Here is a 27,593-nt window from a genome sequence, read left to right on the forward strand (position 1 = left end):
CTGCTTATAATAAGCACGAGGAGTGAGCTCAGGTCTGCTACCTTGCTTAGCCCCACACCTCGAGTTCTCCTCGTACCTGTCGCGCTGCCGTGCTGCCTCCTCATATCGCCGCCGCTCAGCTTTCGCTGCCCGCAGCTCTGCTTAGGAGGCGGCGATATTCCCCAGCCTGTGCCCAGGGTCCTTCTCTGTTCAAAATCTCCTCCCATGTCCAGGAGTCCTGTGATGCTGGCCGCTGTTGTTGATGCTGCTGCTGCTGCTGTCGTCGCTGTCTGTTACCACGCCGCTTGGTCCTTGGTTGGTGGGTGTTTCTGTAAAGGTTTTCCTCCTCTTCGTCTGAAGAGGAGAGGCGAGAAGGATCGGAGGACCAATATGCGCCGTGGTAAGTGTCCATGGTTCTTCTAATAAGAAATACTCAACATGAACACAACTGAATACAAAAACAATCAACGTGGAACGAACGAAAACCAAAACAGTACCGTGTGGTGAAAAACACAGACACGGAAACAAACACCCACAAACAAACAGTGAAACCCAGGCTACCTAAGTATGATTCTCAATCAGAGACAACTAATGACACCTGCCTCTGATTGAAAACCATACTAGGCCGAAACATAGAAATCCCCAAATCATAGAAAAACAAACATAGACTGCCCACCCCAACTCACAGCCTGACCATACTAAATAATGACAAAACAAATTAAATAAAGGTCAGAATGTGACAACGCCCTCCTCTCCCTTCCTATATAAAGCATTGACGACAATATAACCTCCTGTTCCGAGGATGTGAGGACGACGGTCCGATGTCAGAATGGTTCAGATAATAACTACAGAACGAAGCCAACATCAGCGTGAGCTTTGGTTGCGAATGGTATGAACTTTGAACTCTTATTCACTACAGAAGTGATACCTCCTAGCCGTGGAGTTAGCAACAGCAGCTACAAACACAGGTTAGGAAGCTACAGACAGAGTATTCCGTCTACCACACAACGACGTTACTACAACGTATTCAATTTACCAGCATTCTTCAAAGGACATTCTTCAAAGGACAAAGGACTCGGTTGGGCAACATGGCCTTCCATCTACCACCAACCTACCAAATCACAGCTCAGAGTAAATATTTATTGCATTGTCCTTTTCCAAATGGGCGGTAATTTAGAATGCATAAGATACTGTATTTACGATAGCACAGCTTCTCCCTGTGTCCCTCAGTCTTCCCGCTCTTTCACTCAAACCCAGCCCCTTTTCTTTTGTGTAACCAGCTGTCATATCTGTTCCGCCCGCTAGGGACGTTTTCCTTTATAACGGAATTTGTAATCAAGTTATGATTAATTATGTGTATGTGTAATTCTGTGTGATTAGTTAGGTATTTAGTAAATAAATCATTAAACCCAATTGTGTATTGCTGATTCAACTTGTTAGCCAGGGTTCGTGCAGATAACCAAGAATTTACAACTTTCAGATGAGACTGAATTAAGATGACAATTAATATTGACTGCTATTGATGTAAAATATTACTAGGTCTTTAAGAGTTTACTCGGAAGATAACAGCTCTATAAATATTATTTTGTGGTGCCCCGACTCTCGAGTTAATTACATTTACATGATTAGCTCAATCAGGTAATATTAATTACAGAGAAATTATTTTATAGAATAGCATGTCATATCACTTAATCCGGCATAGCCAAAGACACGACAGGAATGTGTGAGAGATTTGAACTGTTCCATCTTTCCCTTTCAAAGAATGGAATGTAATAGAATACTATGCAATGGAATAGATTACATTTTTCTGTTGGGCCAATGTGTGTGTGTGTGTGTGTCACCCCAATCTATTCCCACACCACCAGAAAATGGCCATTTCAGCTCCCCATAAGTAATCCAGCTCGGAAGGAGCGCAGACAGTTATATAACTCATTCAAAGGGGCACATCAGGTGTAATCCTGCCTAATTGCCAGGGGAACCCATCAGGTGTAATCCTGCATAATTGCTAGGGGAACCCACCAGGAGAAGGGGAGAGAGAAGCCTAATTGGCATGACTCCCTCTGCAGTGAACACCTGTGGTCGGGAACATTAATGTCTTAACGTCGGTGTGGCGTCACCTTCTCTACTTTCTATACGGAGCATGCGGATCAGTGGATAAAAGGCACTTTCCCACGTGCTCCTGTGCATGTCCCAAATAGCACCCTATTCCATAGTGCACCACTATTGACCAAAGCCCCTAAAGTTATGCACTATAATGGGAATGGGGTGCCGTTTGGGATGAAGCCCCTCTGTCCTTTACACGCTGCTTAGGTGACACAAATGAGGGATGCTTGGTGGTTTGGATTCTGTTGAATACCGAGGGGGGCTGTGTATTTTTCAGATAATGTAACTTTTATTATGAGATGCAATGGAGCAAGAATTCCAAAGCTGAAGCTTCAAAAATACAATATTGGTTTGGTACCCTGAAAGTTTGATTGATTGTTTTGAATGAGTGCATTAGGATGATAGAGTCAGTCCATCCCGAAAAGGTTGACATAGGCCTATTGGGAACTGCATTAATTTTGGTGATAAGGCCTTGGCAGATCCATCTATTGAAAATCGATCTTGGGAATTAAGAGATTTATTTGGGGTAAAAACAACACATTTTTGGAGATACTAGACACATTTATCAAATATGACTGTTTAGTAAACTTAGTCAATAAAGGTATATTTTCAATACTTGCAGTGACAATGACAAAGGCCCTTTGATCACGGAGATGTACCATGAGTGAAATTAGCGACTCAGTCAATGGAGGCAACAGATGCTGCAGGCCTTTAATCGGTGCCTGATACGTGCATGTCGTTCATCGTGATTATGTAAGGCACTTATAAGTGACTCGCCATCAAATTCCATGCTTGCCATATGTTTATGTCTCATTTGTATAAAAGCGTAGCTGATTGATCTACAGTTCAAGTGAATGACAGGTTGTTATTAGAAAGGGGAGGGGAGTGTGACGGAAAGAATTGAATGGAACACGCGCAGCGCGTTCAGCGCACGACTCAGCGCAGTCCATCCCTTTGGATCCTACTGCTGCTCAGAGCTCTAGGATACGTTCACTTATGCGTAGCAAAACAAAGAATAATCTCTGTTTCCAAAGAACTGTTCGAATATTATCGGTAGCCTATTTGAGAAGTACTCTATCATATAGATCAGAAGTGCCGTGCTCTTCAAGTGTCAATTATTTAGTGGAGTTGTCACTAGACATTTTGTTACGACTGTCTCCCAAACGCGTTTGCCCTGTAGTGACCGGAACAGCAATATAAATGAAGAGGGACTTAACGTGACCGTATTGAGCAGAGCACTTGCGGGTTTTGGTGCGCTGCGAAGGTGTATGCCAATTCAACGGCTACCACCTCCAGGCATTGAATCCAAGTAAATATCGGCAGGGTGACTAGAGGAATGGCTGCGGCAAACAACGGATCAAACACAACTAGGACCTTTACAAATCAGTTTGTACAACCGCCTTGGCGCATCGTGCTATGGTCGGTCGCGTACAGCCTTGTGCTCGCCGTGGCAGTTTTTGGGAACCTGATAGTGATTTGGATCGTATTGGCGCACAAGAGGATGCGGACCGTGACAAACTACTTTTTACTCAACTTGGCTTTCTCTGACGCCTCAATGGCCGCGTTCAACACGTTGATTAATTTCATATATGCTGCTCACGGCAATTGGTACTTTGGAGAATCATACTGCAAGTTCCACAACTTTTTCCCAGTCACAGCAGTGTTTTCAAGCATCTATTCAATGAGCGCAATAGCGGTCGACAGGTGAGCTCTGGAGACATCAACTTAATTTTCACACATTCTATTACATTTGGTGAATTTATTTTTATATGAAATGTGACAATTTGTTAGTATTTGTTTAATGCTACTCCGGTTTCATGTAATGTACTGATTCTATAACCAAACCCCTTAAATCAAATTTGAAAAAGGTAGGCCTAATGGTATAACAAGACACCTGATGTTGGTCAGATGTCAACATTTTCATACATCATCATAATAGCCTGTTATGCATGCTATGTATGGATACAGGTTATTAACACACACACACACACACACACACACACACACACACACACACACACACACACACACACACACACACACACACACACACACACACACACACACACACACACACACACACGGGAAACCAACCCTCTCCTTACATTCTGTCAAAACGAGAATGAACTGAATGTAGCTTTAAATCCACTAATCTAACCAATCTAACCATTTGGGATGCATTCAACATTAGAAAACACTTCTTGAGGATTTGATCAAGCATTTCATTACTCAGTTTGTGTATAAAAGAGCCAGAGTTCTTCTAATGAGCTCCACTGTGCAGCCAACCTATCATTGTGGAGGTACGTGCTGATTAAGTCATTTAAATTGGAGTACCTGCAGTGAAATAATGGCTTTAAGTGCCAAGAATGCTTATATGAAAGCTATACTCACACCAACACACATGCAAACACAAGCGTGTACACACACTCGCACACACTGGATTTACCCTGCTGTGCTTCTTCTCGGGGCGAAACATCGCAGGGCCTTATTTATCAAAGGTGCATTTGGAGGAAAAATATTAAATCTCGCGTATGCCAGTTTTCCTAGAAAAGTTGGTATTTTGCCATTTTGAACTTGATGGGGAAAGTGTGTAGAGTTGAAGTCGGAATTGTACATACACTTAGGTTGGAGTCATTAAAACTCATTTAACCACTCCACAAATTTCTTGTTGAACGTACTTTTGTGCGAAAAGTGCAAATCAATCCCTGAACAACAGCAAAGGACCTTGTGAAGATGCTGGAGGAAAAAAGTACAAAAGTATTGATATCCACAGTAAGACGAGTCCTATATCAACATAATCTGAAAGGCCGCTCAGCAAGGAAGAAGCCACTGCTCCAAAACCGGCATAAAAAAAGCCAGACTACAGTTTGCAACTGCACATGGAGACAAAGATCGTACTTTTTGGCTAAATGTCCTCTGGTCTGATGAAACAAAAACAGAACTGTTTGGCCATAATGACCATCGTTATTTTTTCAGGAAAAATTGGGACGCTTGCAACCTGAAAAACACCATCCCAACCAAAAAGCACGGTTGTGGCAGCATCATGTTGTGGGGGTGATTTGGTGCAGGAGGGACTGGTGCACTTCACAAAAGAGATGGCATCATGAGGGAGGAAAATGATGTGGATATATTGAAGCAACATCTCAAGATATCCGTCAGGAAGTTAAAGCTTGGTTGCAAATGGGTCTACCAAATGGACAATGACCCCAAGCATACTTCCAAATTTGTGGCAAAATGACTTAAGGACAACAAAGTCAAGATATTGGAGTGGCCATCACAAAGCCCTGACCTCAATCCCATAGTATGTATGGGCAGAACTGAAAAACATTGTGCAAGCAAGGAGGCCTAAAACCTGACTCAGTTACACCAGCTCTGTCACGAAGAATGGGCCAAAATTCACCCAACTTATTGTGGGAAGCTTGTGGAAGGCTACCCAAAACGTTTGACCCAAGTCAAACAATTTCAAGGCAATGCTACCAAATATTAATTGAGTGTATGTAAACTTCTGACCCACTGAGAATGTGATGAAAGAAATAAAAGCTGAAATAAATCACTCTAATACTAAGTGGTGATCCTAACTGTTCTAAGACAGGGAATTTTACTTGGATTAAATGTCAGGAATTGTGAAAAACTGAGTTTAAATGTATTCGGCTAAGGTGTATGTAAACTTCCGACTTCAACTGTATCACCATGCATATTTAAGACCATGCATACTCAGAACTTCTAGTGGTTGATCAACTGTATTGCAAGCAAATATTGCTATTTTGAGGAAAGTTGAGGTGTTTGATGCACAGGAATTATAATAATGGTAGGCTAATACAAACACTAAAACGTATGTGTCACGTTCCTCATAATGAGGAGACCAAGGCGCAGCGTGATATGAATACATTCTTTATTTAAACGAAGAACCCTAAACAAACTAACAAAATGAACGTGAAGCTATAACAAGAGTGCTGACATGCAACTACCCAGACAATAGCCCACAAAACGAAAATGGCAACCTAAATAGGATCCCCAATCAGAGACAACGATAAACAGCTGTCTCTGATTGGGAACCAATTCAGGCCACCATAGACCTACATATGCCTAGACATGCTAAAACCCCATAGATACACAAAAAACCCTAGACAGGCCAAAAACACCTAGACAATACAAAAACTAAACCAACCACCCTTGTAACACCCTGACCTAACCAAAATAATAAAGAAAACAAAGATAACTAAGGTCAGGGCGTGAGAATTCAATCAAATAACGGTAGCCTGCTAATAATTTGGCGCAGTGCATTATTTATGACAGTTTTATAACCTTAACATCAAAACAGAAATAAATGAGGCCCCAGGTGTCTGGAGGTCAACTCTATACCTTTACAAGTTGTGTTGCACAGTAGGACTACAGTCCAACATCTCTTTTCATCTGACTTTGAAGTTAGTCAAAGGAGTTAATCCGCACCTGCATGGGCATGACCACGACCTGACCACTTATAGGCCTACTGTGGGCCTTTGATACACAGAATCAAAGACAGAGCACACACACACACACACACACACACAGCACAGGTATACTCTCATGCACACGCATACACACACACACACACACACACACACACACACACACACACACACACACACACACACACACACACACACACACACACACACACACACACACACATAGAGACAAGCAGACAGACAGAGAGATAAGAAAAGGAAAGGTAAGGTAAGGTCTGAGGATGAAACCTGACAGCAGTCAATTCTGGGGAAATGGAATCTTTGTATGCTGGAAACCAAACAAACAGCAGTGTTGGATCCAATTAAAGATAGACTGGGAAGAGTCTAAGAGTCAATCATAACTTCATAACTTGCTCCACATGGGGCATCCTTTGTTTTGAGTACCTGAGATACTACATATTAAAGCAATCTGAAATTGGGCACAGACACACACACACATATTACTATCCTAATGGTGGCCGCTCCCGCTGGTATCTTAGTTACTGTTTGATTTGACATCGTAGTATTTCAACCTGGTCTCTGGCTTTTGTCAAGAAGAGCTTGTTTAACTCACATTCGGAAAATGGAGGCCTCAATGTTTGACAACACTTTCCACAACACTCTCCAGTGAGACAGAAACAATACTCGCATCTCATCCTCTTTTTTTGTCGCTTTTATGTTTGATCCAACACAGCCACCGCCAAATATTTGTCTAAATGAGAGCTTATAAAGAATGCATTTGTACAATAAGACACTTCCCACTGGGCACAGATGTCAATTCAACATCTATTCCATGTTGGTTCAACTTAATTTCAATGAAATTATATGGAAATTACATTGATTCAACCAGTGTGTGCCCAGTGGGTCCTGCATACTAAATGGTATTCATTAACTGTAGTTATGGTGTACACTATTCAAAAATGTTTAAAAGTATAACCTCTAAAGCAAGCAGTGTATGGCGGAATAAAATACCAAATCAACCATGACCTTTGAACTTTGACGTAATATCCTTTCACCGGAGACGGAAGCGAGACATATCACTGGGTCCTTATACAGTCACTGAACTAAGTAGACCAGACCCAAGTTCGATCGTATTGGTGTCTATGGGAGACACACACACAGTTTAGTAAACTGTGACAATGTTTTTCATTGGTAAACGGCCTGAGTAAGACATCTTCATTTATCCACCGTCTTTGCTTTCACCCCCTGACTGACCTCGTGACCTCTTGAATGGTTATAGAGGCTGTTTTAGAGACTGATGAACAGGGTCTGGTAGTGCTCCAGTCCTCCCTGTCAGAATAAGCAACAGAGGACTTGGAAAGTATATCAAGTCCTGTAGAAATGGCTCTATGGTTATTGTGTGTAACCTACTTCATGTTCCTCTAACACCGCGTGTCATATCTTACCATTCTGATAGTTTAGAGGGAAAAAGTGGTTGTTATTTCATTGGTTACCTCACGGCAGATGCCCCAGGGGCAGAGTGGTCCATACTCATTGAATATGGCACGTTTAAATCTGAGAGCAATCACTAGTAAAACCTTTCTCGTGAATTACCTCATTACTGAGCGCAAAGATGATTGCATTTTTCACACTGAAACATGTCTTCAGACTGTAGGGCCGCTCTTATTGAAGCCTCCCCCTACAGCTTTCCATACTCTATCAGAAAAGGGGAAAAGGGTGGGGCGTACAGCCTCCATTTTTTTTACTAATGCTCTAAGCTGTAAGGACTTTTCATTTGACGACTTTGGGTATTTTGACCATTCTGCTATACTGTTTAAATGTCAGCCACCAGTGCTGGCTATAACCCTGTCTAGGCCACCAAAGCACTGCCCCGCATTATTTTTTACTGATTTCTCTGAAGAATTGTTCTGTTGTCCTTGAGAACTATGATTGAAAATCGCCCAACACAATAATTTTTATTCATGTTGACAAAGAGAGTGACTCCATGGCCATTGAATTGATGAATCTTTTGATCTCTACGTACTTTATCCAACATGTTACTGGGCCCATCCATAACTGTGGCCTTACTCTGGACCTGATTATTACCGAGTGGCTAACTATTGATAAATCCTCTATTGTTTATGTTGCTTTATCTGATCACCACGGTGTATTTTTTTATGTTCTTGTTGCCGATAGCGCAGGGTAATACTGAACACATTATAAAAAATGCTATCTTACCTCCGAAGTTTATTGAGTGTATGAACAATACACCATCCCCTATTCTGCCTTCCTCTTGTGATGATTTACAGTTGAAGTTGGAAGTTTACATACACCTCAGCCAAAGACATTTAAACTCCGTTTTTCAAAATTCCTGACATTTAATCCTAGTAAAAATTCCCTGTTTTAGGTCAGTTAGGTTCACCACTTTATTTTAAGAATGTGAAATGTCAGAATAATAGTAGAGAGAATTATTTATTTCAGCTTTTATTTCTTTCATCACATTCCCAGTGGGTCAGAAGTTTACATACACTCAATTAGTATTTGGTAGCATTGCCTCGAAATTGTTTGACTTGGGTCAAACGTTTTGGGTAGCCTTCCACAAGCTTCCCACAATAAGTTGGGTGAATTTTGGCCCATTCCTCCTGACAGAGCTGGTGTAACTGAGTCAGGTTTGTAGGCCTCCTTGCAAGCACACATTTTTTCAGTTCTGCCCACAAATGTTCTATAGGATTGAGGTCAGAGTTTTGTGATGGCCACTCCAATACCTTGACTTTGTTGTCCTTAAGCCATTTTCCCACAACTTTGGAAGTATGCTTGGGGTCATTGTCCATTTGGAAGAACCATTTGTGACCAAGCTTCCTGACTGATGTCTTGAACTTCCTGACTGATGTCTTGAGATGTTGCTTCAATATATCCACATCATTTTCCTGCCTCATGATGCCATCTGTTTTGTGGAGTGCACCAGACCCTCCTGCAGCAAAGCACCCACACAACATGATGCTGCCACCCCTGTGCTTCACGATTGGGAGGGTGTTCTTCAGCTTGCAAGCCTCCCCTTTTTTCTCCAAATATAACGAAAAGTCATTAATCTATTTTTGTTTCACCAGACAAGAGGACATTTAACCAAAAAGTACAATCTTTGTCCCCTTGTGCAGTTGCAAACCGTAGTCTGGCATTTTTATGGTGGTTTTGGAGCAGTGGCTTCTTCCTTGCTGAGTGGCCTTTCAGGTTATGTCGATATAGGACTCGTTTTACTGTGAATATAGATACTTTTGTACCTGCTTCCTCCAGCATCTTCACAGGGTCCTTTGCTGTTGATCTGGGATTAATTTGCACTTTTCGCACCAAAGTACATTCATCTCTAGGAGACAGAAAGCGTCTCCTTCCTGAGCTGTATGACAGCTTTGTGGTCCCATGGTGTTTATACATGCGTACTATTGTTTGTACCGATGAACGTGGTACCTTCAGGCATTTAGACATTTCTCCCAAGGATGAACCAGACCTTTTCTGAGGTCTTGGCTGATTTCTTTTGATTTTCCCATGATGTAAAGCAAAGAGACACTGAGTTTGAAGGCAGGCATTGAAATGCACCCACAGGCACACCTCCAATTGAATCAAATGATGTCAATTTTCTTAGCAGAAGCTTCTAAAGGCATGACATAATTTTCTGGAATTGTCCAAGCTGTTTAAAGGCACAGTGAATTTAGTGCATGTAATCTTCTGACCCACTGGAATTGTGATACAGTGATTTATAAGTGAAATAATCTGTCTGTAAACAATTGTTGGAAAAATTACTTGTGTCATCCACAAAGTAGATGTCCTAACCCAACTTGCCAAAACTATAGTTTGTTAACAAGAAATTTGTGGAGTGGTTGAAAAACGAGTTTTAATCACTTCAACTTAAGTGTATGTAAACTTCCAACTTCAACTGTAGTTGATAACTTGAATTGCAAATTAAGGGCAGTCATTGATGCCAAAGCTCCAGCAAGTCTGAAAAAGGCCACATCCAAACGGAGTGAGGAAACATTCAAATGTAAGATAAATTGTAGAAAGGCAGAGCGGAAGTCGAGACAGTCAAAGTTGCAGGTCCATTACTCTGAGAGAGCAACTTGGCATATATCAAGGCGATTTGAAATGCCAGACAAGCTCATTTCTCTAACCTGATCACTAATTATCAGAATAATTTGAGAGTGCTATTCTTGACAATTGATGGGCTGATAAATCCTACCGCCGCAAAACTACATGAACTTTCCTCCACATCTAAATGTGATGAGTTTGTGGCATATTTCAGAGATAAGATAAGAAAACATTGGGCTGGGTATCAGTCAAGCAAGACCTGATGAGAAGTGGGATGATATGTGCCCTAGCCTACCACGCAAAGGCACTATGGAGTTATTTCCCCTGGTTGACACAGACATGCTCAGGAAAGTGATATCACAACACAACCTGCCTTATCGATCCTATACCCACCACAATCTTCAAAACAGTTTTTAATTACATATCTGAAGAAGTACAAGCTATTGTTGATCACTCACTCCACTTTCCCCACTGCACTAAAAACTGCTATGGTGAAACCGTTCTGAAGAAAAGTAATCTAGATTCTTCAGCTCTAAGCAATTTTCAGCTCTTAGCAATCCCCTAGGATTGTGGTCAAGAGAAATGTTAAAACATTTAATTAATTCTAAATGATTTGGCTGCTGTACCCTGGGAGCTGATTTTTCTAGAGGATGATTTAAATCACACTACAGAATGTTTTACTGATTTGCTCACTGAGGTAATGGACCATCATGCTTCTATAAGAAAGAGTACAGTTGGTGCCCGTCCATCTCCATGGATTGATGATGAACTGGCTGAGGCTTTTTCTCAAAGAAATATGGCAGCCATGTCAAAATTAGAAATTGATGAACAGAATTATAGAACATTACGTAATTATGCAGTTAAATTGAATCGAAAGAAAAAAAAGTTATTTTACAACAATGCTTTTACTGATTGTAAAAATGATTCTGATTCTGAACTGTTTTGGAACACAGTTAAGGGCTTACTTGGTACATCTATCTCATCATGCCCATCTAGTGTGGAGGTTGACAGGAGAATAATAACAAAACCAGTTGATATTGCCAATCATTTTGCAATTTTTTTTAAAAAGAAAATTAATTTACTGAGCAACAATATAAACATACACTCTTCCAAACAAGCTATTGTCCAATGGATTGATGATCATATTATGAGCAACAAGATCTGCTCTTTTAGTCTGCAAACGGTGTCGGTGGAGGAGGTGTTAAACCTATTGAAGTCATTACCTGATGGTAAATCTACAGGTTATGGTCTCATGGGCAATTTTTTGCTTCGCTGTGCTGCTGCCCAGATTGCAGTTCCACTGGGATATATTGGTCACTGGAAAAGGGGATGTTTGCAAATGTATACTGTGTCCTATTCCGAAAGACTGCAAAGAACCCATTACTCCTGCCAATAGTCGACCAATTAGTCTACTCCGTACAATCAGTAAGATATTGGAGGGTATTGTGAGGAGCCAAATATGGGAGTACATGGAAAAGAATGATCTGATTACAGCCAATAAGCATGCTTATCGCAAAAACCATTCCACTACCACTGCATTGGTTGACATGACTGACCAGTGGCTCAATGCTATGGATAATGGCAAGTTTGTGGGTGAACTATTTTTAAATTTAAGTGCAGCATTTGATTTAGTGGATTGTGAAATAATTTTGACAAAATTAATGCATTATGGTTTTAAGGAGGTGGCATTGAAATGGGTACAGTCATATCTAACTGACAGGAAACAGTCAACCTATATCAATGGTTCATTTTCTTCCCCTCATGTGTTAAACTGTGGAATACCGCAGGGCAGCTGCCTTGGGCCACTTCTTTATATATACCAACGACCTTCCCTATGCCTTAGCTGAAAGTCAAGCTACTATATTTGCAGATGATACTACAATTTATGCAGCAAGACAATCGGTTCAACAGGTACAGCAAGCTTTACAAGGAGATTTGGAGAATATTAGGGAATGGGTTTGCCAAAACAAATTTGTTTTAAACAAATCAATCAGCCAATCTCCAACCTTCCATTCTTAAGCAAAATTCTGGAGAAATTGTTTTTTTAAACTACTAAAAAAAATCTAATCTGGTTTTCTTGCCCACCACAGCACAGACAGCCTAAGATAAAGTGGCAAATGATCTGAGAGCCAGATGCTGAACAGCTCTCTGTCCTTGGGTGTGGGTTGGTCTCTCCGGTCCAGTTCTAAATTGGTTTAGGACCTCTTAAACCGGTCAAGAGCTTTTTTATCACCCTTAGTGAACATAACTCATACATATCCCATGTGGTGTTCCACAAGGTTTGATTTTCTGTTCAGTTTATATGTTGCCCCTTGGCACCGTCATCAGAAAGCACAACATTGATTTTCACTGCTGCGCAGACGATACACGGCTTTACACTTCTGTGTCACCAGAGCATTTTAGCTCCACAGATAAATTATTAGACTGTATTAGTGATTTAAATACTTGGATGGTTCACAGCTTCCTCCAGCTAAATCAAGATAAGAACGAGGTACTTATTATTGGAGCCAAAGCACACAGAATCTGGCCGCATATTTTAATTCACGGTCAAATAAGATAAAACACCAGGTAAAAACATAGGTATCACTTTAGGTTCTGAACTAAACTTAGAATCACACATTAGGAATGTGACCAAATAGCATTTTACCACCTGAGGAACATTGCCAAGGTACGGCCGTTTCTCTCTCAGGCTGATACAGCGAGACTCATCCATGCTTTTATTAAAAGCAGGCTTGAATACTGTAATGCTCTCCTGTCTGGTCTACCAAAGAAAGCCATTGGCCAACGGCAAAACATACAGAACGCTTCAGGATGGCCAGACGGAGAGCACACATTACACCAGTTTTAAAGTCTCTGCACTGGCTGCCTGTGAGTTTAAGAATTAATTTAAAGATTATTCTATTGGTTTTTAAATCAATCCACAACTGTGCGCCCCAATACATATCAGACATGCTTTTGAGTTATGTACCTAGTAGGTCTCTCATGTCCTTTGGCACTGACCTTTAAACTATCCCAAAGCCCAGGACCAAGAGGTATGGAGAGGCAGCCTATAGTTACTATGCCCCCAGCCTCTGGAATAGCCTTCCAAAGAACCCTGGGGGGGGGCTGAAACTGTGAACATACAGTACCATAGTTTGGATACACCTACTCATTCAGGGGTTTTTCTTTATTTTTACAATTTTCTGCATTGTATAATAACAGTGAAAACATAAACTATGAAATAACACATATGAAATTATATACTAACCAAAAAAGTGTTAAACAAATCAAAATATATTTTATATTTGAGATTAGTCAAAGTAGCCACCCTTTGCCTTGATGACAGCTTTGCACACTCTTGGCCTTCTCTCCAGCTTCACTTGGAGTGCTTTTCCAACAGTCTTGAAGGAGTTCCCACATATGCTGAGCACTTGTTGGCTGCTTTTCCTTCACTCTGCGGTCCAACTCATCCCAAACCATCTCAATTGGGTTGAGGTCGGGTGATTGTGGAGGCCAGGTCATCTGATGCAGTATGCCATCACTTTCCTTCTTGGTCAAATAGCCCTTACACAGCCTGGAGGTGTGTTTGGTCATTGTCCTGTTGAAAAACAAATTTGGACTCATCAGACAATAGGACAGATTTCCACCGGTCTAATGTCCATTACTCGTGTTTCTTGGCCCAAACAAGTCTCTCCTTCTTATTGATGTCCTTTAGTAGTGGTTTACTTGCAGCAATTCGACTATGAAGGCCTGATTCACGCAGTCTCCTCTGAACAGTTGATGTTTGAGGCTGGTAACTAATGAACTTGTCCTCTGGGTCTTCCTTTCCTGTGGCTGTCCTCACGAGAGCCAGTTTCAACAAAGCGCTTTATTGTTTTTGCGACTGCACTTGAAGAAACTTTAAAAGTTCTTGAAATGTTCCATATTGACTGACCTTCCTGTCATAAAATAAAGTAATGAATGAATAACATTTCTCTTTGCTTATTTGAGCTGTTCTTGCCATAATATGGACTTGGTCTTTTATCAAATAGGGCTATCTTCTGTATACCAACCCTACCTTGTCACAACACAACTGATTGGCTCAAGCACATTAAGAAGGAAAGAAATTCCACAAATGAACTTTTACCAAGGCACACCTGTCAATTGAAATGCATTCCGGGTGACTACCTCATGAAGCTGGTTGAGAGAATGCTAAGAGTGTGCAAAGCTGTCATCAAGGCAACGGGTGGCTATTTTGAAGAATCTCAACCATAAAAATATATTTTGATTTGTTTTTTTTATTAATGTATTTTCCTGTGAAGCGCATTGCGTCACATTCACGTCTAAAATGTGTTGTATAAATAACGCTTGATTTGATTTGACACCCTTGCAGGTACATGGCCATCATCCACCCGCTGAAACCCAGGCTGTCGGCCACAGCCACCAAGGTGGTGATCTTGTGTATCTGGGCGCTGGCCGTGGTGCTGGCCTTCCCCCTCTGCTTCTACTCCACCATCCGCATCCTGCCCCGCCGGACAATCTGCTACGTGGCTTGGCCCCGGTCATCAGATGACTCCTTCATGTGAGTGAGACACTCTGGGTGCATCTCAATAGTCTAAAGTGGGTTCCTTTAACTCACCTCCTCTTGTTCATCTTCGCAGATCTGAAAACAGCTTTGGGTTGATTGGTAATGAAACTGTATATTGAGGTGAACTTGCTGCTGGTGGTTTGGGTGTGGGCTACCGTGGTTGTGTATTGATAAGAACACTGGGAGTTGGAGGTACACTTCAAATGGGCTAATTCCCAGTGTATTCATAACAACCCTAATCTAGCGAACCTGATTCTAATAATTAGCTGGTTGAAAAACTGAATCAGGTTAGTTACAACTGGGGTTGGATTGAAAACCTACAGGGTAGCTCTCCAGGAACAGGTTTGGAGAGCCCTGATGTAAGGCAAATAACCTGGCCAATTATACAGGCACTAGTCAAAAGCACATACCTCCAAAAATACTCAAAGCTCAATAGTATCTACAATATGAAAAAGGATCTAAGTAATATCTACACAAACAAACCTACTTAGGCAATGGAGTTACTTACATACCAACAAATAATACGATCAATAATGGCGCATAGACAATCATAGAAAACGTGCTCAAATCAAATGTACACGATAAAGGAGCACAAACATATACTGAACAAAAATGCAAATGCAACATGTAAAGTGTTGGTCCAATGTTTCATGAGCTGAAATAAAAGTTAACAGAAATGTTCCATTTGCACAGCAAGTGTATTTCTCAAAACAAATGTACATCCCTGTTAGTGAGCATTTCTCCTTTGCCAAGATAATCCATCCACCTGACAGGTGTGTCATATCAAGAAGCTGATTAAACAGCATGATCATTACACAGGTGCACCTTGTGCTGGGGGCAATAAAAGGTTACTCTAAAATGTGTAGTTTTTTCACACAACACAATGCCACAGATGTCTCAAGTTTTGAGGGAGCATGCAATTGGCATGCTGACTGCAGAAATGTGCACCAGAGCTGTTGCCGGATAATTAAATGTTAATTTCTCATAAGCCACATCCAACGTCGTGTTAGAGAATTTGGCAGTACGTCCCACCGGTCTCACAACCGCAGACCATGTGCAACCATACCAATCCAGGACCTCCACATCCTGCTTCTTCACCTACGGGATTGTCTGAGACCAGCCACCTGGACAGCTGATGAAACTGTGAGTTTACACAACTGAAGAATTTCTGCATAAACTGTGAGAAACCGTCTCAGGGAAACTCATCTGCTTGATCGTTGTCCTCATCAGGGTCTTGACTTGATTGCGGCGTCCAAACCAACTTCAGTGGGCAAATGCTCACCTTCGATGGCCACTGGCACACTGGAGAAGTGTGCTCTTCACGCATTAATCCGTTTTCAACTGTAGATGGAAGACCGTGTGTATGGCATCATGTGGGAGAGCAGTTTGCTGATGTCATTGATGTGAACAGAGTGCCTCATGGTAACGGTGAGGTTATGGTGTGGGCAGGCATAAGCTACGGACAAAACACAATTGCATTTTGTCAATGGCAATTTGAATGCACATAGATCCTGAAGCCCATTGTCGTGCCATTCCTCCTCTGCCATCACCTCATGTTTCAGCAGGATAATGCATGGCCCCATGTCCCAATGATGTGTACACAATTCTTTGAAGCTGAAAATGTCCCAGTTCTTCCATGGTCTGAATACTCACCAGACATGCCACCCATTGAGCATGTTTGGGATGCTCAGGAATGACGTGTAAGAGCGTGTTCTAGTTCCCACCAATATCCAGCAACTTCTCACAGCCATTGAAGAGGAGTGGGACAACATTCCATAGGCCACAATCAACAGCCTGGTCAACTCTATGCAAAGGAGATGTGTCGCGCTGCATGAGGCAAATGGTGGTCACACCAGATAGTGATTGGTTTTCTGATCCACGGCCATAACGTTTTTTTCAAGATATCTGTGACCACAGATGCATATCTGTATTTCCAGTCATGTGAAATCTATAGATGAGGGACGAATGAATTTCTTTCAATTGAACGATTTCCTTATATGATCTGTAACTCAATAAAATCGTATAAATTGTTGCACGTTGCGTTTTATATTTTTGTTCCGTGAACGCATCCTTGAATAATTGTTTGTATCAACTGGAATTAACTGAAAGTTTGTCAGGTTGCCACATTGATTGCATACAGGTTAATTAATATAAGGTGGTGAGTGTCCCACTTCTGGAGAACTGGGTGGTGATTGGGTAATTGGAATGTCAGTCCGTATGAGTAGAGGAATTTCATACACACAGGACAGCTAGCCTAGAGAGATAGATAGATAGACAGACAACCAATGCAGACTAGTTAACGAAGAGAGCAACCTAGACTAATGCATATAAATGTGAATTAGATTAAATATAATTTGCAGAATTACCATGTTTTTCCATTTACATTCACAGGAATGCTCTGCTTTTCCTTCCCGACAGCTATCTATTCTTCTCTGGTAAACAGGTATCATATCATTGTGACGGTGCTGGTGTACGTGCTGCCCCTAGTGGTGATGGGTATCACCTACACCATTGTGGGCGTGACGCTGTGGGGAGGAGAGATCCCGGGGGAAGCATCAGATAACTACCACAGCCAGCTCACAGCCAAGAGGAAGGTAACGCAAAAATACAACTCCATTATACACACAACGTCCTTTGGTAAAGCCATGTGTATTCCATTTGTCAACCAACGTGTCAACCATTAATTGAATGCAGTAGATTCAGCCAGTCATTTTAACTGGCACGGTCACGAGACGTCCCAATTGTCTCCGTTTCATTTTCTCCCGTTCATTTGGTGTGAGAAGTAGAATACTGTAGGCCTTTTAAAAATGCGGATGGGAAAATAATTTCTGCAAACAATAATAATAAATAATAAACTGAAAATGCGCTTCTGGCGGATTTGAGGGTTTATCCGTGTTTGACCCAATACATTGTCATTACAATAATTGATGTAGCTATACCATTGAAATGAATATCTGACCCTGTACATTGGCACAATGATCTCTCTGTATTCCCCACTGGTTTTGGCTACCCATCAGGTAATCCAGCGTTATGCAGGCAAACAACAGAGATTGGTCTCCTCTTTAGAGATGACAATGCATTCTATTACCTGGACACAGTGTATCTCATCATTGATCTTCGAATTGGAGTCCAGGCTCCGTATGTATCAAGCGTCTCCGGGTAGGAGCGCTGATCTAGGATCAGGTTCCCCCTGTCCATGTTATCTCATTCATTGTGATCTAAAAAGCAAAACTGGTCATAAATCAGCACTTCTATTCGGAGATGGTTCATATATATGGACCCTGGTCCCCACAGTTATCCATAAGGATTCAGGTAATGTGAACCAGTATGACTAACATCTATTAGGCCAGATGTGGGTCAGATTATAGAGAGGCAACGGCCAATCCGACAGGTCTAGATATGGGAATTATTGGGATTATTCCAGGACACCCTGTGAGTAAACCCAGACTGTATTTCTGGGTTGTAATTGTTTTATTCATGAGGATTACACTCAGATTACGGGGGATCAGCACACCTGGTTCTTTGTTTTGGACAGATAGCCGAGGCCATGAAACCGTATTGGTTTACAGTGATTTATCCGGTGATGTAGCCTGTGATCCTGCCTGACATTTGACCTCGGCACCAGCACATGTTTAGTGTTGTTACTTGCTCTTGTCTTATTTCAGAACTGGTTCTCTTTTTGATTGTTTTTAGTTTTTGTCGTGAAATGCACCTCATATAAACTTGATTTCATTTGATTTAGTTTGAGCAATGCAGTGATGGAGGGTTAGTTAACCTTGCACTTATACACAGATCCAATTCCTCAGTGGGTTTGATTTAGGATAAAACCGTCCGCTAAATGACAGTATAATTTTTTTACTGGATTAGCCAATTAAGTCCCTGCCAAACCCATTTTAACCGAAGTTAGACGAGGGCTGACAGAGGTTCATTAGGCTGAACGTCACCCATTGTCATACCGTCAGGTCCTATTCGGTGGTTAGTTTAAAAGTAATTGCTAATGAGGTCAGCGATCTGTTCCCAGCCAGCTCAATTGACCCATGCTGTGACTTCTTCAGCAGACCACCAGTGCTCTCGCGTCAACTACCTGTGACCTGCTATGTCAAGCGTCATGGACACCCTTTCTCCTGCTTTATGTAGCTCCGGAGAGGATTCTACCAGACACCGTTTGCTCGTCATTGGACTCAGTGTCCCAGACACACTGTACATACCAAAGAGATGACACGTCTTCATAAGCTTTCTGCCACATTGCTAGTTGATCCTTGATTTATAAGATCCTAATTGTTATTGTTCATAAACAAGGTAACGGACAGCTTGATCGATCACTTGATCAAGAGGCTGAAGTATACAGCTAGTAGTAGTTAAAAGGATAGTTCGGCCAAATGACATATTAGTTTCCTTTACCCTGTAAGCAGTCTATGCTCAAGGTAAAAGAGCAATCCATGCTTTGTTTTTGTTTACATGGCCACTATCTCCAAATGCAAACTTGTTTTTGCATTCTTGGCCCATAACCAATGCAAGTCAATATTCCTGATGTTAGCATAAACATGACCAAGCCCAGAGACATACTGTGGTTAAATCTAAGTCTTTAGGATGTCTACATCTGTGGGACGTTAAATGGGAATATAAAGCCTTTCCCACCATTTAGTGCTTTGCATGCAACGTCACTGTACATTAGTTTCCCAGACACAGATTAAGCCTAGTGCTAGACTAAAAGGCATGCTCAATGGAGAATCTCAAAGGTTTTAGCGAATGAAGGTTAAATCTAACGAGTAAAGTGACAGAATGGAATCTATATGAAAGGCTTTGGGGAGTTTCTTTAAGCTCAGACTGTTTGACGGACAGACTGACCATTCATTGGAGATCACGATCACTAATGCTCTATGGGCTGGCAGCCATCTTGTCACATGACATTGTGAGCATAGTTCACTTGATGAGACTCTGGCTGAGTTTCAAACTGATAAAATACACACCCTCGTCCACTTACCCTCGCCTTATGCCCTTGGGGGAATCCCCGTCACCATCGTTGACGTCGGTCCAAACGATTGGCCAAACAAGGGAAGTTCGCAACGTAAGCCCCTCAGCCCTCGTTTTTGATCGAGTTTGAGTGTACAATTATGTTCACTTCAGGCCATAATTCAATTCGCGGTGATTATACATCCGCAAAGAAAAGTCAGCCGAAATTAAAACCTCAACGTCAATATGGAGTCGACATACAAGTGTAAGTAAAAAACAAATGTAAATAAGGTAGAAATTGTGCTACTAATGCACAAACACGTCTGGTAAAAGTAATATTGTTTTTGTTTCGGTTAGCTTTTGGAAAAAGTAGAAATAAAACATTTTCCTTCTTCAGATGTTCCAGCTAGGCAGGCTAACGTCAGTTAGCTAATTCATTGGCTAGCTATCATACAGTAGGCGTATATTAATTATAATTATATAGTTAATAAAAGTAGGACATGCAATCACAATTGACTGTCGCGCATATAATGCAACCACAAGCTACCGGTGGCTGAAAACATAATCGTTGCGGGATGAACGAGTGACGAATTTCCGGGCAAGGGCGGTCCATTACAAAATCATTCCTTCCTTCCTCCCTCGCCCCTTGTCCTGCAAGAAAAATAGTCGTCAGACGTTATCAGAAGTGTCCACTTAATTTGAGGGCTGAGGGGATTGGGTGTGTCTTTTAAGTGTTCGGAATGCAGCCTATATCATGAGATGATCTACCGTACCTGCTATAGTGATGACACAGTAGTAACACAATAGTGAACACAACCGTGAGGATACATGGACAAAGATCTTCCTCGCTGACAAGACGGACAAATTGCAGTTTGCATTGTCCAGGCGTGAGCTTTGATTTTCGGGTAGTCTAGAAAGAGACAAAAGTCCAATTCTATCAGATGAAATTTGTCACAACTCCCCCATACAAGGCAACAAAGTACACACTTTTTGAGAATCCCGATCTGATTTCAAGTTTCGAAATGCTCTTCGAGGATTTTAAGTGACACAATCAGTTCATGGAATTCACAGGATCTTTGAAGTGAGTTGCTTCCTTCGTGTTGGCTCTAGATCGTCAGGATATGGAATACAATCTCAAATGTATCACACCGTTGGACCAGCAATGGTAGTCCTGACCATTTATGTGTAAATGAAGCAATTATATTTTGAGGTTGTTGTGAATGGCTCTTTTGAAAGGTGTTGTCGTTATGAAAAAGGTATATCCTAAACTGCTGTCGCTTCTAGGACGGAATGAAAATGCCAACCTGAGGACGAATCAATCATGGTGCCCACGCTTGTGAGAATCTATTGAGCGTCACACATTCTGTCCATCTCAGAATCGGGCACTTTGTGAAACCTAACATGAAGTGGCCGTCCAAATGTTGATTTTTTTTGATCGACATCTTGTCTCAGAGCTACACAGAATAAAGACAACGTACTTTCTTTTTCCTCTCTTTCTCTCTCTCACTCCTATGTTCTTATTCTCTCCTCTCTTTCTCTCATTGCTTTCTCCCCCTCCCTCTCTTCCACCCTGCCTCCCCCATCCCTGTCGCTCTATTCCTCCCATCCTCCCACTATCCCCTTCCTAACCCCCAGGTGGTGAAGATGATGATCATTGTGGTGGTGACCTTCGCCCTCTGCTGGCTGCCGTACCACGTCTACTTCATCGTGACGGGACTCAACAAGGCTCTGATGAGGTGGAAGTCCATCCAGCAGGTCTACCTGTCAGTGATGTGGCTGGCCATGAGCTCCACCATGTACAATCCCATCATCTACTGCTGCCTCAACAGCAGGTAGGATCCAGCACCTGGGCACTGTTAAGAAGGCACCAAAGCATACGATGAAGATAAGCCCTACCCATAACTCATTTATATTTTCCGTTTAAAAATGTTTTTATCTTTGTTCCTACTTTGTTCCTAGGTAACCACTGGCTAGATGGATAAGACCAGATGAGAAAGCTACCAGTGTACCTTTAGAATTCATAAGCCACCTCTCAAATGTTAAATCTAACAATGCACTCATCCGTCTGGTTTGGGTTGTGGTTTGGATACAGGTTCCGGGCGGGCTTCAAGCGGGCGTTCTGTTGGTGCCCGTTCGTCCGGGTATCCAGCTATGACGAGCTGGAGTTGCGCGACAATACCACCCGCCACCGATCCGGCCACCTGGGCAGCATGTGCACCCTCTCCCGCGTGAACACTGGGACCAACAGCACCAACAATCGCCAACACAGCATCAAAAAGGCAGTCTCCAGCTGCCATGGCAATGCCAGTGTTAACGGAGATAACCATGGTAACCATGGCAACCAACCGGCGGTAGCCAAGTCCAACCTTTACAGTGACCCCGATGATGTGGCCGACGATCAGTTCTCCTGAGATGTTTATGACGACCACGACCACATTCTAGAGTGTTCACGAGTGGTTTGGAAAGTCGTTGTCAACATTTCGCCTTCTCGAACTTCCCTCAAAGATTCCAAGCAAAAGCCTTTAGATTTTCATTTTATTTTACCAAGCATAAGTATTTCATGTGAGTTTGTTGCAAACGCGGTTGTTCTGTATAAAGTATTTTCTGCTGGCTTGATGCAGTGAGATTCTTTTGATTTGATTTGTATTTTGCTTAGCTTTCGAAAATCATTTGTTTCTGCCTTTTCTCATTTCCAAACCCCCCTCATGACACTGACTGGACATCTGGTAGGCTGCTGTCTCGACGGGCAGATTTGTGACATCTGGACTAAGCAATGAAGGCAGAGCTTACCAGTAGTTTACCAGTGTGGGCATGCATCTATTACTCAGGCAGACTCCCCTTGAAGGAATGTTAGGAGTGGTTGGAGGTTGGGCATATATATATATATAACGCATAATAATGAAATGGGAAAGTTGTTGCACACAGACGGTTTATTAATGTGTCTTTCTGTACCATAATCATACACCCTTTATCAGCTTGTCATCAGTTCTGCAGACTGATACCCCACAGATTGAAATAGCTGTGGACTGTATGTCCTGAAATTGTATTATTGTTTTTAGAGAGAGAGAGGCACCTGGGGCAAGATCAGATTATTCAGTGTTTCTCTTTCAGCCTGCAATTTCCTGAGGATAAATGAGAACGATAGGATGTTCCATTTTGTTATTGACATTTCTCTCATAAGCTGCTTTTGTCGTTATAGGAATCGTACAGTGCCATTTATTTTTTAAATGTACGAGATATATGTCTTATGTAAGCAGAGGATTGGTCTTTGCTTTTGTGATATACCGTGGTGTATACTTACTGTGGTTAAGCCCATTGTTAGCACTTTAGTCATTGAGGGATAAACGCCGACAAACACACGCACACACAAAGACATGCACAGACACATTCAGCCATCAACGTGAAAGTATTTCACCGAGACGTACTGTGAAGTACGGTGTACTAAAACTAATCATCATGGGAAATGGTGCCGTATTAAAACACAATCTGAGAGCTTTTTTGGGGGATAAAAACCCACCCATCCATCTCTTTGATTCCATGAAGACCTTTAATCCAGAGCTCAGGGCTCTTACATAAACATGCCAGTACTCCCTTTCCCTCTCTCTGATAAGCGTCTCGTCACCTTATCACACACATTCGCACACACACGTATGCATATGCACACACACTCGCACGGACGGGCGTGCACACACACCCACGTGCGGGTGCACGCACCCACATACACACACACACTAATCCCAGTGAAAGGATATTGCAGTTATTTATTGTGTAGTGGGATTATCACTGTAATGTGAATTGGCAATATAGGTCCTTCTGGTATTGTACTACAAAATACGGCAAGTTATTCATGACATTTAATCCTGGTAAAACTTCCCACTCTCAGGTCAGTTAGGATCACCACTTTATTTTAAGAATGTGAAATGTCAGAATAATAGTAGAGAGAATTATTTATTTCAGCTTTTATTTATTTCATCACATTCCCAGTGGGTCAGAAGATTACATACACTCAATTAGTATTTGGTAGCATTGCCTTGAAATTGTTTAACTTGGGTCAAATGTTTTGGGTAGCCTTCCACAAGCTTCCCACAATAAGTTGGGTGAATTTTGGCCCATTCCTCCTGACAAAGCTGGTGTAACTGAGTCAGGTTTGTAGGCCTCCTTTGCTCGCACACGATTTTTTAGTTCTGCCCACAAATTTTCTATGGGATTGAGGTCAGGGCTTTGTGATGGCCACTCCAATATCTTGACTTTGTTGTCCTTAAGCCATTTTGCCACAGCTTTGGAAGTATGCTTGGGGTCATTGTCCATTTGGAAGACCAAGCTTTAACTTCCTGACTGATGTCTTGAGATGTTGCTTCAATATATCCACATAATTTTCCTGCCTCATGATGCCATTTATTTTGTGTAGTGCACCAGTCCCTCCTGCAGTGAAGCAGCCCCACAACATAATGCTGCCACCCCCGTGCTTCACGGTTGGGATGGTGTTCTTCGGCTTGCAAGCATCCCCCTTTTTCCTCCAAACATAACGATGGTCATAATGGCCAAACAGTTCTATTTTTGTTTCATCAGACCAGAGGACATTTCTTCAAAAAGTATGATCTTTGTCCCCATGTGCAGTTGCAAACTGTAGTCTGGCTTTTTTATGGCGGTTATGGAACAGTGGCTTCTTCCTTGCTGAGCGGCCTTTCAGGTTATGTTGAAAAAGACTCGTTTTACTGCGGATATTGATACTTTTATACTTGCGTACTATTGTTTGTACAGATGAACGTGGTACCTTCAGGCGTTTGGAAATTGCTCCCAAGGATGAACCTGACTTGTGGAGGTCTACAATTTTTGGCTGATTTCTTTTGATTTTCCTATGATGTCAAGCAAAGAGGCACTGAGTTTGAAGGTAGGCCTTGAAATACATCCACAGGTACACCTCCAATTGACTCAAATTATGTCAATTAGCCTATCAGAAGCTTCTAAAGCCATTACATCATCTTCTGGAATTTTCCAAACTGTTAAAAGGCACAGTGAACTTGGTGTATGTAAACTTCTGACCCACTGGAATTGTGATACAGTGAATTATAAGTGAAATAACCTGTCTATAAACAATTGTTGGAAAAATTACTTGTGTCATGTGCAAAGTAAATGTCCTGACCGAATTGCCAAAACTATAGTTTGCTAACAAGAAATGCGTCAAGTGGTTGAAAAATGAGTTTTAATGACTACAACCTAAGTTTATGTAAAGTTCCGACTTCAACTGTACACTGCACGGGAGTTTGATGGCATCTTAATTGGGGAGGACGGGCTCGTGGTAATGGCTGCAGCGGAATCAGTGAAACAGTATCAAATACACCAAACCTGTGGTTTCCATGTGTTTGATGCCATTCCATTCGCTCTGCTCCAGATATTCGTATGAGCCGTCCTCCCCTCAGCAGCCTCCCCTGATACATTGATTACACCAAATATTAGGTACACCTACCGAATACTGAGTTGAACCCTTTAAAAGGCCACAATAAAATGTGTACTCACCAGATATGTCATCCATTGAGCATGTTTGTGATGCTCTGGATCGACGTGTATGACAGAGTGTTCCAGTTCCCGCCAATATTTAGCAACTTTGCACAGCCATTGAAGAGGAGTGGGACAACATTCCACAGGCCACAATCAACAGCCTGATCAACTCTATGTGAATGAGATGTTGCGTTGCATGAGGCAAATGGTGGACACATCAGACACTGACTGTTTTTCTGATCCACGCCCCTACTTTTTTTGTACATTATATACACAAAACCCCATAAAATTAGTGGATTCGGCTATTTCAACCACACCCGTTGCTAACAGGTGTTACCATCCAGCACACGGCCATGCAATCTCCATAGACAAACATTTGCAGTAGAATGGCCTTACTGCTCAGTGACTTTCAACATGGCACCGTCACAGGATGCCACCTTTCCAACAAGTCACTTCATCAAATTTCTGCCCTGCTAGAGCTACTGTAAGTGCTGTTATTGTGATGTGGAAATGTCTAGGAGCAACAACGGCTCAGCTGCGAAGTGGTAGGCCAAACAAGCTCACAGAACAGGACTATCGAGTGCTGAAGAGCGTAGCGTGTAAAACACCCCTGTCCTCGGTTGCAACACTCACTACCAAGTTCCAAACTGACACTGGAAGCAACGTCAGCGCAATAACTTCGTCAAGAGCTTCATGATATGGGTTTCCATGGCTGAGCAGCCGCACACAAGCCTAAGATCACCATGCGCAATGCCAAGCATCGGCTGGAGTGGTGTAAAGCTCGACTCTGGAACAGTGGCAACGTTCTCTGGAGTTACGAATCATGCTTCACCATCTGGCAGTCCAACGGATGAATCTGGGTTTGACGGATATCAGGACAACGCTGCGTGCCCCAATGATAGTTCCAACTGTAAAGTTTGGTGAAGGAGGAATAATGGTCTGGGGCTGTTTTTCATGGTTCGGTCTAGGCCCCTTAGTTCCTATAAAGGGAAGTCTTAACGCTACAGGATACAATGACATTCTGGATGATTCTGTGCTTCCAACTTTGTGGCAAAAGTTTGTAGAAGGCCCTTTCCTGTTTCAGTATGACAATGACCCCATGCATAAACTGAGATCCATACAGAAATGGTTTGTCAAGATCTGTGTGGAAGAACTTGACTGGCCTTTGGGATGAATTGGAACGCCGACTGCGAGCCAGGCCTAGTCGCCCAACATCAGTGCCCGACCTCACGAATACTCTTATAGCTGAATGGAAGCAAGTCCCCGCAGCAATGTTCCAACATCTAGTGGAAAGCCTTCCCAGAAGAGTGGAAGCTGTTATAGCATCAAAGGGGGAGACCAACTCCATATTAATGCCCATGATTTTGGAATGAGATACTCAATCAGCAGTATAGATATGAAGGTTCTTTCTCCATCTTCCTCACATTCCTCTCTCTCTCTCTGCCCATATGAATGTACAGTAATGCTTTTTAAGATTTATTAGTATTAAAATGTGCATATTTTTGCCAAAACGTAACAGCGGTAAAAATACAATGTTTACCTCAATTATAGTGAATATTGTAGGTTCAGCTACTGCAATGCATAGTCAGAAATGTTCAGGTTTATGTTGTGCAGCTTTGATGGGTGCACAGTTCAATCACATGTACAAAACAATACCTGTTTTATCCCCATGGAATAGTGTTTACTGGCTTGTTAAGGCAGTGTGCATATTGCAATGTTTAGATTAATTTAAAGAGGCTCACTTACACCACAATCAAACTCCAGCATTTTGGATAATGTTTGTATTTTCTCATAATTGTCATTTGGTACCAAGCAATTTATTTTCATACACAGACACTTGACGTAAAACCCATGCTAGCTTGCATATTCATGAATGTACCAAAGTATATAAATTGTGCAAATAACTGTTGAAACTGCAATTTTTCAATTACAGAATGCCTCTAGTCTATTTGCCTATTCTGGCTACTGTGTGAGTATGCATTGATTGAATAAAGGTGTTTGCTGACCAA

The 27,593-nt window shown here is 42.0% G+C and overlaps 1 protein-coding gene across 2 annotated transcripts; it reads left to right on the top strand.

Annotated features, from left to right (window-relative positions):
* The first annotated feature begins 2,638 nt into the window (after positions 1-2,638).
* tacr3l (tachykinin receptor 3-like) lies at positions 2,639-27,593 on the top strand. 2 transcript variants are annotated; one of them, XM_035789190.2, is made up of 5 exons: positions 2,639-3,786; positions 14,938-15,126; positions 17,576-17,726; positions 21,721-21,917; positions 22,178-27,593. In XM_035789190.2, exons 1-5 carry the CDS (start codon positions 3,419-3,421, stop codon positions 22,494-22,496), a joined length of 1,224 nt encoding a protein of 407 aa, XP_035645083.1. In that variant the 5' UTR covers positions 2,639-3,418; the 3' UTR covers positions 22,497-27,593. The 2 variants fall into 2 exon arrangements, with proteins under 2 accessions (XP_035645083.1, XP_035645084.1); XM_035789191.2 differs by lacking the exon at positions 22,178-27,593 and having other exon boundaries at positions 21,721-21,921.

Source organism: Oncorhynchus keta, chromosome 16, assembly GCF_023373465.1.
Source record: "Oncorhynchus keta strain PuntledgeMale-10-30-2019 chromosome 16, Oket_V2, whole genome shotgun sequence".
Lineage (NCBI taxonomy): Eukaryota > Metazoa > Chordata > Actinopteri > Salmoniformes > Salmonidae > Oncorhynchus > Oncorhynchus keta.

Bases quoted from the DNA above. Each gene is read 5' to 3' on its own strand.
- tacr3l (XM_035789190.2), top strand. From the start codon at position 3,419: ATGGCTGCGGCAAACAACGGATCAAACACAACTAGGACCTTTACAAAT. The intron at 15,127-17,575 runs GTGAGTGAGACA...TCTGGTAAACAG, and splicing joins TCATCAGATGACTCCTTCAT to GTATCATATCATTGTGACGG. The intron at 17,727-21,720 runs GTAACGCAAAAA...CCTAACCCCCAG, and splicing joins AGCTCACAGCCAAGAGGAAG to GTGGTGAAGATGATGATCAT.